The sequence below is a fragment of the Carya illinoinensis genome, chromosome 5, assembly GCF_018687715.1.
Source record: "Carya illinoinensis cultivar Pawnee chromosome 5, C.illinoinensisPawnee_v1, whole genome shotgun sequence".
NCBI lineage: Eukaryota > Viridiplantae > Streptophyta > Magnoliopsida > Fagales > Juglandaceae > Carya > Carya illinoinensis.
In genome coordinates this window covers 36,816,111-36,833,017 of record NC_056756.1, presented here as the reverse complement: position 1 = coordinate 36,833,017, position 16,907 = coordinate 36,816,111, and the positions used below count along the sequence as shown (strand labels likewise).

Here is a 16,907-nt window from a genome sequence, read left to right as displayed (position 1 = left end):
ATGTTATTTCCATTACTTTCTGTGCATGCTAGTGATCTCTATTTATGATACAAGGGAAATATCCAAGAAGGAAAGAATTTCCTAGAATAAGAGCAGGAAATCTGCCTAACTAATTTACAGGAAAACTTTCCCGGCTGGTGCAATTACTGTTGTTTTACCTGTTAAAATTTTTTTTACAGGAAAACAGAAACTTTCTAAATAGAAACTTCCTAAACAATATCTACCATAAATTACTCCACTAATACAATATCTCAATATCTACCATAAATTACTCCACTAATACAATATCTCAATATCTACCACTAATTACTCCATCTCCATATTTATCAGGATTTCCACATCTATCCCCAAAGACTTGAATCTCGCCAAGAAGATCCTACCGATCAAAAAGATATTTAGCTCTAAAAAGGTTTTCCCACAGATTTCTCATGAAGAAATTTCCATGTGAAGTTCATAAGCAGTGCCTTCACCTTGTGAAGACTTCCAAGCCCCAAACCTTCATCTTCCACTGGTTTTCTAGCTTTCCCCCAAGTTATCCACTTCTTTTTAACTTTTCCAGCCCTATCCCGCCAGAAAGAAATAAGAAAAAGTCTCTGAATGTCCAATAAAACTTTCGTAGGAATATTCAGCACAGAAAGTAATTGTAAAGGCATGCTAGACAACTCATGCTTAATAAGCACTAATTTCCCTCCATTTGAAAGCAACCTAGCTTTCCAGCTAGCTAACTTTCCTTTAATCCTCATCAAGAAAGGGTCCGGCATTGCAGATTTTAGCCTTCCGTAATGAGTCTGCACTCCTAAATAGGTTCGAGGCAAAAAGGACCCTGAAATTCACTTTCTTGAAAAACAATCATTTTCCTTGCTGCAGAAGCTCTAGAAGGAAAAAAGACTGCACACCTAGATTTATGGACCAATTGATCCGACATCCTTTCATATTCCTTCAATACATCATGTGGCTTTCAAGTAATTTTTAAACCCATTCACAACGATAACAGGGTCATCTGCGTACATAAGAGATGAGCAACTCCAGAGCATCCTCAGGAAGCAACAAATCTCACCATTCTGCAGTTATAGAAAGCTTCATTTAACATTCAACTCAGCACTTCCTCAGCAAGAGTTGATAAATTTCTTAAATTGATTGCCCAAATCTGGATAAATTCATCTGTCTAATCATTCTGTTATTGCATAGAAATTAGTTAGGTAAAATGGAGGCTGTCAATGAGTGCGAAATGTTTTTTTGATTAGAAATGAGTACATAGAAGGTTGCAAGCAGGGCAGTTCAGCATGATTATTTTGAAATTGAGTTTGAGCTTGACTTAATTATACAAAATAAGCCCTTGCTCAGCTTGAGACTCAATTAAAACTTGAACCAAGTCCTATAGAGTATTCGATTCGACTCGTCTCCTTTATTATTAATTTTTAATATTTTCTGATTTTAAGAAATAAAAACCTAAAATGAAGTTCTAGAAGATCAAAATAACAGAAATTTGATTTATTATTCAATATATACAATCAATTATGCAAAATTACAAACAAAAGTATAAATACAATTCATATAATCACAATTAATCTACAAATACAATCAAATGGACTTTATCATGTAGACAAAAGACAGCAACTCTAAGGAACTGAACCTTCCAGACATCAGGTAGTAGTACTAATGTTGCCAGGATAAACGCATGGGTGTGCTCACACTTACACAGTCATATACACATTTGCAAATCTAGTTTTACAGCAATTCCTTTGCTGCATCTTATAATTTCTTGTGCTACCATTTTGGAGCTTTAAATTGAATGAAATAACAGTTGCAGAAAGTTTGCTAAAGATTTTAATCCAATATTAAGAGCATTTGTCTGGATTATAGTAATGATTAGAGTGTATTTTTATTCTTTATTTTTAAAAAAAGACATACGAAAATAAGAGTAATGCTATATATAGTCATGCAGTACGCAAACATTGTGCATTCGCTTTAAAAAAATGTGGAATCCACTATTAAAAATTTAATTTTAATAGTGAGGTTTGGGTTCTATTTCTTTCTTCTATTCTGAATATTCCTTAATCAGTCAACTAGGGTGTCTTGTTTAATATATTCTTTGTGGAACTTCGTAAGTTTAATGAGGCTCTCTTTGGATTTGTTTTAAAATCAAAACAATAATCATCAAAGTTGCAATTGTCTGAAATTTTTCTCTACTTTTTGCTATTCTTTTATGTCCTATCTGTTTATGCATATGATCTAATTTTATTTTTTTTTTAATCGGTAAATTTTATTTATCGCAAGAATAGGCAAAAAACCCAAGTACAGGATCTCATTTTCTGATGGTTGAAGCATTTTTAAAAAGCTCTTTTTGTTTTTCATTTTATATTATTGTATTGCACATTGCGCTTTTGCCTTTATTTTTCACAAATTGATCATTCCATAAAAATATTGACTAGCGTTCTGCTAGGTAGCATTAAATCCACATCAGGCACCTCTTACAATAGACGTACATTATTGCCACATCAGCATCTCTTCAAAAAATAAAATACAAAAAGAAGAGAAAAATTAAAATTTTGAAGAAAAAAGAGTGATGCCCTTCCCTTTTCTGTACACCCCAGTAGCGACCAGTCCACAAGGGAGATCCCTTCCCCCCATGGAATCCACTCCTCATGGAGTGAATTGCACCAAATGTAAATTACCAAAGTTGAAAACCAAAGAAGATTTTGAACACAGCAAACCATACAGAAAATTTTAGTGACATACCCTTTTTAATTGCTAAATTGTCCAACAACTCAGGATGTTTTCATTTTGAGTGTCTTAATCATGTTGTGATTATATATCTTCTTGTGCTCTCAAAAGCCATAGATAATATGACCATAACGGCTGGATAGATTGATTGAAGAATAGCGAAGGTTGTCTCACTAACTGATTGGATTTGCTCTTACATATTGTGATATTTTGTGGTGTTCCTTGTGCTACAGATGCTAAGCACATAAGATACTTTGTTCAATGCTCTGATGAGCTTTTCTTTTAAATTATTTTTTTATTACATTTAGGTTGTATAAATGTTTGTATGTACTTCTTCTTGTGTTTCATTAGGTAGGCTTGATGCTTAGGGGAATGGGCTTTGATAGAAGCACTTACATCTACTTGGCATCTGGAAAGATATACAATGCTGAAAAAAATATGGCCCCGCTATTAGAGATGTTCCCAAATTTGCAAACTAAAGATATGCTGGCATCAAATGAGGAACTTGCCGCATTTAAGGTATGAACAATTTGTTGTCTTTGTGTTTCCTTCCATCTTGGTGGCCGACTTTAATGTCATTGTTTTGACTCGAGCTAGTTCTTCTAGAATTATTCTTCCAGGATGGCTGCTATAGACTACACTGTTTGTCTCCATAGTGAGGTTTTTGTGACAACTCAAGGTGGAAACTTCCCCCATTTTCTGATGGGCCACCGGCGATACTTGTATGGTGGACACTCGAAGACAATCAGGCCCGACAAGCGAAAGTTAGCATTACTCTTTGATAATCCAAATATTGGGTATGTACCATTTCTCCTTGCTAATAATTTCAGCACATTTCATATAGAATGAAATGGCTTAAAGGAGGCAATATTTGTTATAAATTCACTCCAAAGATAGAGCTTCCAGATTTAGATTTTTAGCTGAAATGTATTGACAAGGACCAAAATGAACAGAATCATCATAGTTTAGGATATATTTTGGGCAAGTAAGAGGCCTTTAAATTTTTACAGTTATTCAGGACATGCATACTTCTTTAGACAGCAAAGGTGATTTTTTATTCATCATCTTAATAGATCCACATAACATTATTGTAAGTATCTTAAATTCAGTAGGACGGCTGATCTCCAAGGTACTAGTTTGAGCAGCTTTTTCCTTTTTCTTTCCTCTTTTTTCCCTTAAATTATGATTTTGGCTAAGATTGGAGATCAGACATACTTGATTGCTGTAAAAACATTTTGTGTGGTCGTTTCTTCTATGTTAGCAGTTTCAACTTGCTTTGTGTGGTTCTGTTCAGTTTGGTGTTGTCACTTGTCAGTAAGGGCTTTGCCTGTATTGGTTTCTTTCATTGAGTAGAACTCTTCAAAAAAGAGACAGTATCTGATTGAATATCTTTCTTTGTTTTGTTCCCAGATGGAAAAGTTTCAAGCGCCAGATGTTGAACATGCGGTCTCATAGCGATTCCAAGGGATATGAACTCAAAAGGCCAAGTGACTCGATATATACCTTTCCATGCCCAGATTGCATGTGCCGTACAAACAAATCAGAAGCAACTACCTGATCTGATTGGATAGAGAGCTATGTTGCGTGTTTTGTGTACCTGACTTTCTGAGCACATCTTGCTGCTGATCTCCTTTTTCCGTGTTGTAATTCTTTCATTTTTTCCCCTTTCCACATGGCGAGAGGGCATACTCTTCAATTTTGGGAGATTCAAACATTTTGCTGGAGGTTACATTGACCTGATTACTTCCCGGGATTGGCTTGTGCGGGGACTCGCATCTTTTTGTATATGATGCCAGAGGAGAACATAGAACGGACATTCTTCCCATTGCAGGAGTTTCCCCGGCATAAACACTGAGCATTGTTTTATATCTTTTTCACATCTTAAGTTGCAGCTGCTGTATCTAACGAAGCTGTGAAGCGACACATCACGTTCCTACACACCCTGATTTTGTCATGTTTGTACATTATTTGATCTGCATTTGTAGACCTTTAGACACAGGTTGAAGTTTCTGTTGTACATTTGTTAGGAATCAGAATACTGATTCTTTCTGTTCCAAAAGATGTAGCTCTTCCTTCGTTTTTTTTTTTCTTTTTTTGGCCCCTGTATTTTGAAGCTGCCTCTTGTTAGAAACGATTCTTCCATTTCATCAAGCTCTCATTGGTTTTATTTTCACTTTTGTATGCAAGGTCACATATGTAATATAGTTGTATGTAATCGTTCTGCACCTAAGTTGTGCCATTACTCTACGCTTAAGTAATTCCTGCTTCTCTATTTGAGGCTTAAATATAACTAAGTAGAATTGTCTCAACCGATACGAACTAAAGCTAATAGATTGTTCTCAAGTATGATTAAAAACCTTTTTAAGAATATCAGTATCAGCAGGGATTTAGATTTCCCTTTAGATTTCTTTTAGAGTTTGATAATGAATTCTAAGAAATCTGCGTAAATGGTCTTCAATGAATTTATTGTCTTCTGCTTCAAACTTAATAATAAAACTATATTCATTTTAACTCGAATTGTGTTCATTTTAAATGTAAGTATTTTGGTCATTTTATATTATGTTAACAAATAAAATGATTAAAATATCAAACGTCACACACTAAATGGATATTATCCAATTCACTTAAAATTAAGATAATCGTCAGTAATCCGGAAATATATTAAATGTTGAATCTAGGTTTGAGAGATCTTGTCCCTCTAATGGTCACATCTATCACCTAAATATTATAGCTAATGGGTCTACCAAGGATTGAGCCTAGGGGAATCGGTAATTTGCCCAAATATCCTTGTGGGTAAGCAGTATACCATTACCATAATATAATTATGTGATATTATCTTTATCTATTCTATAATAAAAGAGCGACTTTAGATTCTACCCAATAAGAATTTATGTAATGACTTAGACCAAAATGTCTCTTTGCAGATTTCATATTGGACCGAAATGATTCGACCAAAGTAACCCTGCTACAGTTCCTGGGTTGGCCGAAGTGCCCATGCTACATATTTGAACAGACTACAATACCTATACAACAAATTGAATTAGATAGAAACACCCATGATCCAAATCCAACCAGCAGATGACAATTAGAAATCTCCAAAACTCTCAGGAACCATCTTCATCTTTAACTTCTCTCTTTCCCCACTTCGATCTACCCTTTTCTTGTTTTTCATTCTTATATTCTTGGAGAGCCATTTTATTCGTCGACCATGGTGCGACCCACTACAAAGATGGACGACTGCTTCGACATGATTAGATTTGACCACGATGAGACTTATGGCAACGATAGAGACGAAAATATAGAGAAACAATCAAAATATTTTCACTTTCACACCAAAGACCCCCGACGTTGTTGTTGCTGTGGGTTGTAGATGGAGATTTCTAATGGGTATTTTTGCTGTCGGCTTGATAGTTTTGAGATGGAGACTATTTGTGGGTATTTGTACCTTCAGCTTGATGGTTTTGATATGAAGATTTCTGGTGGGAATATATGCCTTGGACTCGATGGTTTTGAGATAAGAGATTTATGGTTGTGGCTCTATTGTTGTCGTGGTTCTGAGATGGGGTGCAAGCACATTTGCTCACCCTAGGCTTCGAGCAATTTATGTTTGCCCCTAGAGTGTGAGCACTTGCCTTGCTAGGGGATGAGCAATTCTTTAGTATTGTCACTCGCTCGGGGTTCGAGCTCTTAACTCGCCCTCTTGGATGCGAGGACTTTTGCTCACACCGAGCAAAGTGCTTGCCACTAAATTCAATATGTTGTTGCTCGCTTGGGGTAGCAAGCACTTTTGCACATGCCGGACGAGCACTTTTGACAATATCACTTCATTTTATATTTTCAAATGCTTGCCCTTGAGAGTGACACTTCCTGAGATGGGCTCTTTTGCTCGCCCTTCACGAGGAGCACTTTAATCGCTGGGAGGCAAGTTGTTGTTGCTAGCCTTAGATCAAGCATATACTTAGCAACGACTCTATGGTTTGAAGCATGATGAGGAGTCTTCAGTGTCATCCTTTGATAGCTCCTCATGCGTGTGGTAGAAGTACCTATCCTCATCCAAGTCATAATAGGCGTTCACTCGCTCCTCAATCGCCCTCCATTGCTCAATTTCAGCACTTTCAACTTCTGGAACCCTTTCTTCTTGGTCGTGTACATGACTCGCCGAAGAATCAGACATCTCTAATGTATCAGTGGAAGGGAGAGCAGGATACAGTCGCTCTTGCTTTGCCTGGCATAACTTTACTACCTGACTGGACTTGGGTTAATCATGTGTAGTGAGGCTGGTGGAGCTATTCTGGCATCCAAGCCAATGGGTCCTAGTCTCACCAATCCATCTAGTGGGGTCAAAAGGTTGACGCTCTTCATGGGGTAGGGCTCTCCTTGTCCTAATGTTGCCTCTCCCATCGTAATCTAACATTTGAGTTCAATGATACTCAAGTCTTTCCTGCAGGGTCCACTAGGTATCAACCATATGGTTCAGTCTTCTTCTTCGGCGCACGACTCTAAGTCTCCAAACTCGACTAGGTGTCATGGAGAATCGTTGTGCAACTCTTTCATTTTCGACCACGATGATGCTATAAATAACAAGGGAGTTTAGGTTACACGCACGAAAAGAAATGGATTCCATGAGTGCATGAATAAATGCAGATGCTATGATGCGATTCGATGCTACACAAGTTACAATCCAAACAAGAGAAGATACATGGAAAATGTTGTGGATTCCTTGGAATTCAGCTGGAAGTTCTAGTCTATATGCAACTGATCCTAGTTTTACCAGTATTTTGTACAGTCTCACATATCTCAAACTTAGCTTACCCTTCTTCCCGAATCAAACTACCCATTTCATTGGTGATACTTTGAGGTAGACCCAATCACCAACTTTGAGCTCATTGCTCCTCCTTCGATGTTCGGTATAACTCTTTTGTCTATCTTGAGTAGCCTTCATCCTTTCTTGTATTAACAAAATTTGCTTCTTAATTTCTTGCCGAATCTCCGTATCATAAATTTTTCCTTCTCCCACTTCATCCCAGTATAAGGGAGATCTGCGTTTCATTCCATACAAAGTTTCGTATGGCGCTATCTAAATGGTGGCTTGGAAGCTATTATTGTAAGCAAATTCTATTAGTGGCAAGTGCATTTTCGAGTCGCCCTTCCCTTAGAGGACATATTCTCTCAACGTGTCTTCTAGAGTATGGATTATTCGTTCAATTTGCCCATCAGTTTGAGGATGATAGGCAGTACTAAATTTCAACTTGGTGCCCATTGCGTCCTGAAGACCTTACCAAAACGAGAGGTAAAATGCGTATCCCTATATGATACGATTGTCTTCGAAACTCCATGCAGTCATAGTATTTCTGCCACGAACAACCGGATTACTTCTCCATAGGGTCAGTATTCTTTACCGGTAAAATGCAAGCACTTTTTGTTAAGAGATCGACCATGACCCAAATAGAGTTATTACCCGTTGAGGTCCTTGGTAATCCAACCACCTTTTTTGCCTCATATTTAGATTCTTTTGGATGAATAAGTACTTAAGACTCTTATGGTTGATATAGATCTCGCAAGTTTCTCCATACAAGTAGTGTCTCCAAATCTTCAAGGTGAAAACTACAGCGGCTAGTTCTAAGTTGTGGGAGTGGTAGTTTTGCTCATGGTTCTTCAGCTGATGTGAACGTAGGCAACAACTCATTCTTCTTACATGAGCACACATCCAAGCCTTGATTTAGACGTGTTGTTGTATACCATGTAAGGCTTATGTGGTTCAGGAAGTGCTAACACCAGTGCGGTTTTGAGCCTTTCCTTGAGCCCGAGAAAGCTTTGCTCACATTTCTCCTTCCAAACATACTTGACATTCTTCTTGGTTAGGGCAATGAGTTGTTGTGATAGCTTAGAGAAATCCTCTACGAATCTCCAGTAGTAATCGGCTAATCCTAGGAAACTCCAGATCTCATGCACATTTGCCAGACGCTTCTAATTCACTACAGCTTCGATCTTGCTTGGATCAACCACTAGTCCTTCGCTTGAGATTACATGCCCTAAAATTTCACCTCCTTAAGCCAAAATTCACACTTGCTGAACTTGGCATACAATCTATGCTTCTTTAATCTTTCCAATGCCAAGCGGATATGTTACTTATGCTCCTCCTTACTTCTAGAGTAGATCAGTATGTCATCAAACAATATGACAATAAAGCTATCCAGGTAGGGCCTGAATACCATGTTCATCATATCCATGAATGCGGCAGGAGCATTAGTTAAACCAAAGGGCATTACTAGGAACTCGTAGTGCGCATATCTGGATCAAAACGCCGACATAGGGATATCCTATTCTCTAATTTTGAGCTGATGGTACCTCGATCTTAAGTCTATATTCAAGAACACCGATGCTATATTCAAGAACACTGATGCTCCTTGCAATTGATCTAATAGGTCATCGATACACGGTAACAAATACTTTTTCTTTATTGTTACCTTTTTCAATTCCCTATAATCAATACACATTCTTGATGACCAATCCTTCTTCTTCACGAATAGAACTGGCGCATTCCAAGGTAACGAACTATGGGGAATAAATCCTTTCTCCAGAAGTTCCTTTAATTCCTTTAACTCTAAAGGGGTCATACGGTAGGGGGCTTTATGAATAGAGGTTATAGTAGGTTCCAGCTCTGTTATGAATTTTGTTTCTCTTTCGGGGGGTAAACTTGGTAGGTCGTCAATGAAAACCTAAGGGGTATCCCCTAAATGGAATCTTTTGCTATGAATGTCAAATAGGCCAAAGCACCACCAACGATGCACTTTCTTCTTTGCAAAGTCGAGATCAGGGAGGGGTAGCCTTCACGGTTCCTCCCGTATAACGGATCTGACCAACTTTTGGTGGATAAAAAATAATCTACTTACTTCAGCAATCTATCCTAGATAATGCTTGGATAACCAGTCCATCCCTACTATCACTTTGAACCCCAATAAATTGAAGATGATCAAGTTCACTTCCATAAACGTTCCACTTAGGCTCAACAGGCAGTTCTTAAGGACTCAGGTATAGGTGACAGTACTTCCATCAGGAATCGAGACTACTATTGCTTGAGGTAATGATTTGGTCAATAGGTTACACGTTCCTACAAACATAGCTGACACAAAGGACCTCGTAGTGCCAGAGTCAAACAAGGCACATGTCGTATAATTGTATAATGTGATCTTACCTAAGCGCATTCAACTACCATATACTTAGTAGCTAAATTAGAAGAGCAAATTTCTACAAAAAAATGGTATTAAGAAAAATACTAGTGATAACTCTTGCTTCTTCATAATCTGGTACCTCCTTGTTTATTTCACCAGGGGTAATAGCGTAGACGTGAGCTTGGGTGGGTGGCCTCTAATTTGGTCTGTGGTTAGGAGCATTCCTTCCACCTTGTAAATTCTATGGGCACTCTTGAATTATGTGTCCTGGCTGTTTGCATCAGAAACATATCCTTAAACCTACTCAACATTCTCCACCGTGGATTTTCCCACACTTCTTAAAGGTAGTAGGTGGGGTTGGCATGATGCATTTGCTCTTGTTGGCTCCTTGTATTATCCTCATTTTGGCATTATTTCCTCCTATAGAGAAGGGAGAAGCCCTCTTCTATTCTAGGCTAATATGGGCTGCAATGCTTCGTTGCTTTGCTTCCGTTATAGCGACCACATTAACCAACTCCTAGAAGTTATTAATGTGAAACCTGACTAGCAGTCCTCCTTGAAACTTTTGTGCCTGCATCTTCTCGGTGGCGATCATGTGTGGAGAGAACCTGCCTAGCTCCATGAACTTTGCAATGTATTGTTCGACCATGAAGCTTCCTTGCACTAGTGTGGCAAATTCTTGGGCCTTATATTGTTTCATAGATTTCAGAAAGAATCAATTGTCAAACTCCTCCTTGAACCTTTCCCAGGTCAAAGCAGGGATGTCGCCTAGTTCTCTTATCAGCAGCTATCTTTTGGTATCCCACCAGATACCGGCCTCCCCTTGCAGCAGATGCCCTACATATTGCACCTTCTATTTCTCAATATAGCCACTAATCTCGAAGGTCTTGTCGAAGATCAAGTAGCCACTTGTTGGCCTTCATGCGTCATTTGATTCCTTGAAATTAGGGTATCTATATATCATAGACTTCTCATGCGAGCAGCCTTTGTTTTTCACCTGCTCTTGCCTTTTTACCGGCTTGCTCGATTGTTGTTGGTTCTGCCTCAAGATAATCTCTTGTTGTTGTTTCATTGTTTTCGTCATCTGCTGAGTTGCATCTTCCAAGTTGTGCCCTCCATCCAATGGGTGTTCTTGTTCTCTACAAGCATTGGATCCTTCAGTGTTTCTTTCCCTTCTGTCATGTGACATTTTGCTTCAATCGTCAAAATCCTGAAAGGCACGTATATCAGATCCAACTCTAGCTTCAAGATTCAAGCCTATCCAAACTAAAGATTCAAACCTACACTCTGACATATCATTCCTAAGGACATGTGGCTTTACCCAGAGATGTAATTGCTATGATACTATCATGTGATACCCCCAAAATTACTGCTTGGGATGTAACAAAGACTTGGAGTGTTGGGATATGTAAGACATAGTTACATATCCCCATTAATGATAATTAATATGTAATGCATCCTAGTATATAACTAGGAGTATGCAAAAATTATGGTTGTATAAGGGTGACTAAAATAACATTCATACTAGAATGAACAAAACATCTCAGGTCCGGCTCCAAAATGAAGAGTTAGTATTACGAACATCCGAATCAAAACTAATCTCTACTCTAGGTCTGGCTCCTCCTCAACCAATTGTATCCATTGGTCCATCTTGGTCGATCTTCTTCGGTCCTAATACAACTTTTAACATTTTGGAGGGAATGGTAGTAGGACTACTATAGTGAGATTCCTTAAAATCTCAATAAGTTAACAACCAACGTGCACAAAGATAAATTATGCATGACAGATGATACATATGACATGTATGCATGCAGGGAAATATGTATTATTCTCCCATCCAGCTTTTCAAAATTTCTTTCTAGTCACACGAAAAACATTGTGATACACATTTTCTTACAGAGAAAATTTTTCAATTCATCTTTAAAAAAGATAACCTTTCATCATCATTAAAGCCATTATCAACATTAACATTAATATCATAACGTATGGTATAATCAATATTCCCCATATGCATTGTGACTACCTGCTAGTGATCGTAGTATAACTCATGCTGAAACTACTTTATCTATAGACTGGTTCTAATGCATTGGTAACATAACACTTCATCATAACATTATTATCATAACATCATAACATCATACATATGCACCCACCAACCTTAGGTATCATAAATTTGACTTCGCTCCTGTATTCTATAAAAAGAATTCATTCGAAATTCGTTGATTGTTTTTCATCAACCCAAGGGTTACTACTCAATTTTTACTGATTCCAGGGGTTATTTGTCATTTCATGCCATTCTTGAAAATATTTTTCAAAACATGTGCTCATAAAGTATGCTTTATGTGAAAATGACAATTTCATATGATATGCCAAAATGGCAGAAATTACAGATGTCATGTAAGCAAGTAACCAATACTCAACGTATCATATAACATGATGTTTCATGTTTAAAATGACATTTATATCATGAATGTGGTATTTATCAATAAATCATAAATATATTATCAAAGTGTAAGTTAGAGGCTAAAGTTACAATCTTTCCGGAGTCAGAGAATCGATGCGGCTGTAATAAAAGTTATTTTCTGTTAGAATTTGAAATACTAAGGAATATGTTCATAATTAAAAGGGTTCAAAAAATGGTATTTACAAAACTGCCCTTAAACATTCTAAAATTGCCACTAAGGCTCTAAATTTTTACTATTTGCAATCAAGTCCTAAAATTCACCAAATTCCACAAACCATATATTTTCTATATTCTAAAATCATTTATGCCCTTAGAATTGCAAGATTCAAGTTACAACTATTCCAAACATACCCAACCTGTGGCATGCATCTCATAAGGCCTATATATAATTTCAAGTTTAAAACCTCTATGGATGCATGTGTGCTCAAATCTCATCAAGTGGCAACTACAAATATAACCTTAGGGAAAATTTAAAAACTTACCTTTAGGTCATAAGAATTCATCCCAACACTTAAGCATGAATTGAGGCCAAATTACCACTAAACCATCCATTAAGCATATGCATGATGTTTCTAGCTTTTCTTTTAACAAGAAATGTTTTAAAACCTAACTAAATCATACATTTCCATTATTATACCAGTCAGAAGACTTTTATAAATGCTTATTATTCAAGCATAAGAAATTTAAGCAAAACTCCACAAATGAAACTTAAATCAAGTAAAACTAATGCATGCTAGATGATCAACAAAAGTTATGAATTTATAACCTATCATGGCATGCTTTCAACCTCAGATTTAAACCTTCAAAGTTTATTCCAAGACATTAGTGAATCATAGAAACCCATATTAAGACATGCTATGGCTAAAAATTCAACTCAAAGCAATTTCTTCCATCAAAATACCAATCTAACCTGGTTTACATCTTTCATGCTAAACCTTAATTAAACTCAATCAAAATCTCATTTTCATGCGAAAAATTAAAACCTAACTTGTCATTATAATACTTAACAAAAGATGGGGCAAGAGAACTTAGAAAATCGTGGCCCTTTGAGCTCCCAAACACAACTCACTTCAAGAACACTCTCCAATCCACTCGGTTTCACTATATTCTCCCACTAAGAGGGAATGACTCTCAAGAATGCTAGAGGAGTACTTTGAGGAGTGGTGTGAGGAAGTGAGGGATGAATGTGGTTATTTATAGGGTTCATTGGAGGGGTGAGGGGTGAGAGACACGGCAATGGTGAAGCTTGGGATTGGTGGAGGTGGGCGGTGGAGTGCGGATATGCAAAAATCCAACTTTTTTCATCATTGTGCAAGTGAATAGTGTAATATAACTTCATGATTTCATCAAGGCCAAGTGTCTATGGGTGCAGGGGCTGGCTTGGTTCAGAAATAATAGCAAATAAATCAAAACACAAGCTTGACTAGTTTTTGCTTATTTGTTTGCCTCATCTTCTTCGTCTGTTTTGCATGTATGATGAACTTCATTTGAAGCATTTTCAGGTGAAGATAGAAGACTTGATTGGCTACCATGTGATCATACATAAGCAGATAATGGAAGGGAAACAAAGAGATGAGGGTAGCTGAGTGACATGCGAAACTTACTACCATTGCCAATTGGTTTGGCATTTCTTTGGGAAATAAATGGTCAACAAGCTCATGAGTGCTTTGAGGGGCCTCTTAGGGATTGGGGCAGGGGTGGTGGCATGTGGAGGTGACTCTATAAGGAGCAGAAAATCCATGAAGAAACTAAGGGTGTTCAATTATGACTCAACTACACCTCCAAAGGAATTAGTTGGGTTTCGGTTTGGTCTCTTGGAGCCATTTCACCTAATGTCAAGTATAAACCTTGAGTGATGTGGTGATGTGTGAATAATGAAATCGCTCTTGAAAATTTGGTGGAAATGGCATGGGCTAGGGACTAGTTTGATGAAGTGCATAGGGTGGTGCACCTAGGTGCCAATTGGTGGTTATTTGTGCATTGACATGACTTGGTTCCAATTGACATGTGTTGGGTCCATTCTAACCTTCTAGGTTAGTCTAAGAACAATTAAAATTAATAATAAAAATCAAAAATTTCAAATCATAAATCTGAAAGAAAATAATTTACAGAAAACTATGCAAAAATCATGTGTCATACCACTATTCATGTGTGAGATAAATAGTGCTTCTTAACTCAAGTTAAAAGCTTAACCAAGGTTGGGTAGGAACCCTAGGGGCATGTGATTCATCTTGGTCTTAAGGGAAACCAAGAATATGGTGTTTGTGGGCCTCATTTGGAAGGATGAAATAAAATGCAAGGCTTGTTGGGCCATTTGTGTATGTCTTGGATGTGGGCTTTGGTGTGGGTTATTATATGAACCTTATGTCTAGATTTGTGAAGCTTACCTATGGACTCAAAGGTTTACTAAGTTGGGTCCCAATCTTAGGTCGTTTTTAGGTTGGGCCAATGGCCTTTGTTCTGATTAAGTTAGGCCCAACAGCTTCATTCACATCACATGTTGGGCCTAATTTCTTAGGTTCTTCAAGAAAGTTCTAGAATCGTATAATTCTTAAATGGGTCTAGGGCTTATGGTACCTATTATCAGCCCATCTCATTCTTAGTAAATTAGGGCCTTAAAAAAACACACTTGGGCTATTCATACATCCATCCAATACTTATCCTTTTAGCTTAACCTATCAATATGCCATGTGTCATATCACTATTAGCCTCTTGGTAGTCATCCTAAGAAAAATATAATAACATTAAAAACACTAAGGTCTTCCAATAATTCTAACTAATCCCAAAGTGTGAATCTCAAGCCAACTAAAAAATAATACAAAATAAAATAAAAATAATCATATCTTAAACTAGTTAGGATCTTAAGAACATCCACATCCCCAACCCTAAAATTTTTCCTATATTTTATATAAAAAGTACACTCTCTATAAAAAACCCTACATCCAATTCCTTATCATTTCTTTATTCTATTAAAATAATATTCTTCTATTATTTCTTTATTACTTTTTTCTCTCACTTCCATTTCCATTCTTAACCATTAACTCTTTTGTTTTATTCTCTTCTTTTCAAATATCACATTCTAAATTTATTTATAAATATTTATACAATTTTTTTTCTCCAGATACAATATTATTTTTCAAACCAACATTAGTATTAAAAATAATACTTTAATAAAATATGTACATTTTCCAATGAGATTATGTTTTTTAATTTGATTTTGTCTACATATACTTGAGTAATATTTTATTTCCATTTGTCTAACGGTAACACATTTTCATTTTCATATAATGGTAATATTGTTTTCCAGTTTCTCTAATGGCACCATGCATCCGCATATTATCTTGAAAATTTTTGTCATTTTTCTAACAATAACATTCTTTGTCCTCTCCCTATCAATGGTAATATTTCTTGTCCTTTTTCTCACGGTAACATTTTTAATTCCTGCCTCCAACAGTAATATGCTTTGTCTTTCTCCAATGATAACTTGTTTTGTCTTTTTTCTAACGGTAACATGTTTTTATCTTATATGTAACAATAACTTTTTACTTTATAAATCTGCATTATGCTAGCATTCACATTCTCATAAACCCAAGTCTCATTTGATTTAAGAACTGAAATTCAACATTCCCCCTTAATCTCCAATTCCCTTTCATCAAATGGCTCGTTTCTTCTTTCGTAAATTGCTCACATACTTGTCATCTGAAGATGAGCTGGAGGCTGTTCTTAACGCCGAGGTTGATGGAGAGTTATTGAGGTGTCGTGGCAATCGCTAATGTTGTAAGTTTATTTGGCGTGATCATATTCAAGGACACGAGTGCCTATTCTACGATTATTTCGCAGAAAATATAATATATCCCTCGAACCTATTTTGAAGGAGAGTTCGGATGAGTCATCCCTTGTTTTTCTGTATTCTAAATGAGGTAGAGGCTTACAAGCCGTACTTCATCCATAAAAGAGATAATGTCGGAATACTCGGGTTATTTTCTATGCAAAAGATAGCAGCAGCGCTTAAAATGCTGGCGTATGGGTTTGCTGTAGATTTTATGGATAAATACATACATATTAGTGAAAGTACTGCAATGGAGAGCCTAAAGAAATTTTGCAAGACAATGGTAAGTGTTTTTTCAGTAGAATATTTGTGGTCTCCAAATGCCGATGATATTGCTTGATTGCTTGTGGATGGTGAATAACGGGGATTCCCAGAATTGCTCAGAAGCATGGATTGCATGCATTGGAAGTGAAAAAATTGTCTCGTTGCTTGGAAAAGTATGTACTCCGGCCACATCTGTGAGCCAATTATTATTTTAAAAACAGTTGTTTTATATGTTCTTTGAATATGTCATGCATTTTTTGGTATGCCCAATTCACATAATAATATTAATTTGCTAGAGATATCTTTTATTTTCACGAAACTTGCCCAAGGGCGTGCTCTTGTAGTCAATTACACAATAAACGACAACGAGTACACTATGGAGTACTACCTTGCGGATGATATTTATCCCAAGTGGGCAATATTTGTGAAGATGATTCCACAACCCCAAGGAAAT

The 16,907-nt window shown here is 36.8% G+C and overlaps 1 protein-coding gene across 1 annotated transcript in view; it reads left to right on the top strand.

Annotated features, from left to right (window-relative positions):
• Positions 1-4,897, top strand: part of LOC122308820 (protein ESMERALDA 1) — a 32,372-nt gene extending 27,475 nt beyond the window's left edge. The window contains exons 8-10 of the mRNA XM_043122067.1: positions 3,076-3,243; positions 3,331-3,521; positions 4,135-4,897. Coding sequence (XP_042978001.1) covers positions 3,076-3,243; positions 3,331-3,521; positions 4,135-4,282 — 507 coding nt within the window. The 3' untranslated portion in view covers positions 4,283-4,897. The remainder of the gene's footprint in view (positions 1-3,075; positions 3,244-3,330; positions 3,522-4,134) is intronic.
• The last annotated feature ends 12,010 nt before the right edge of the window (positions 4,898-16,907 follow it).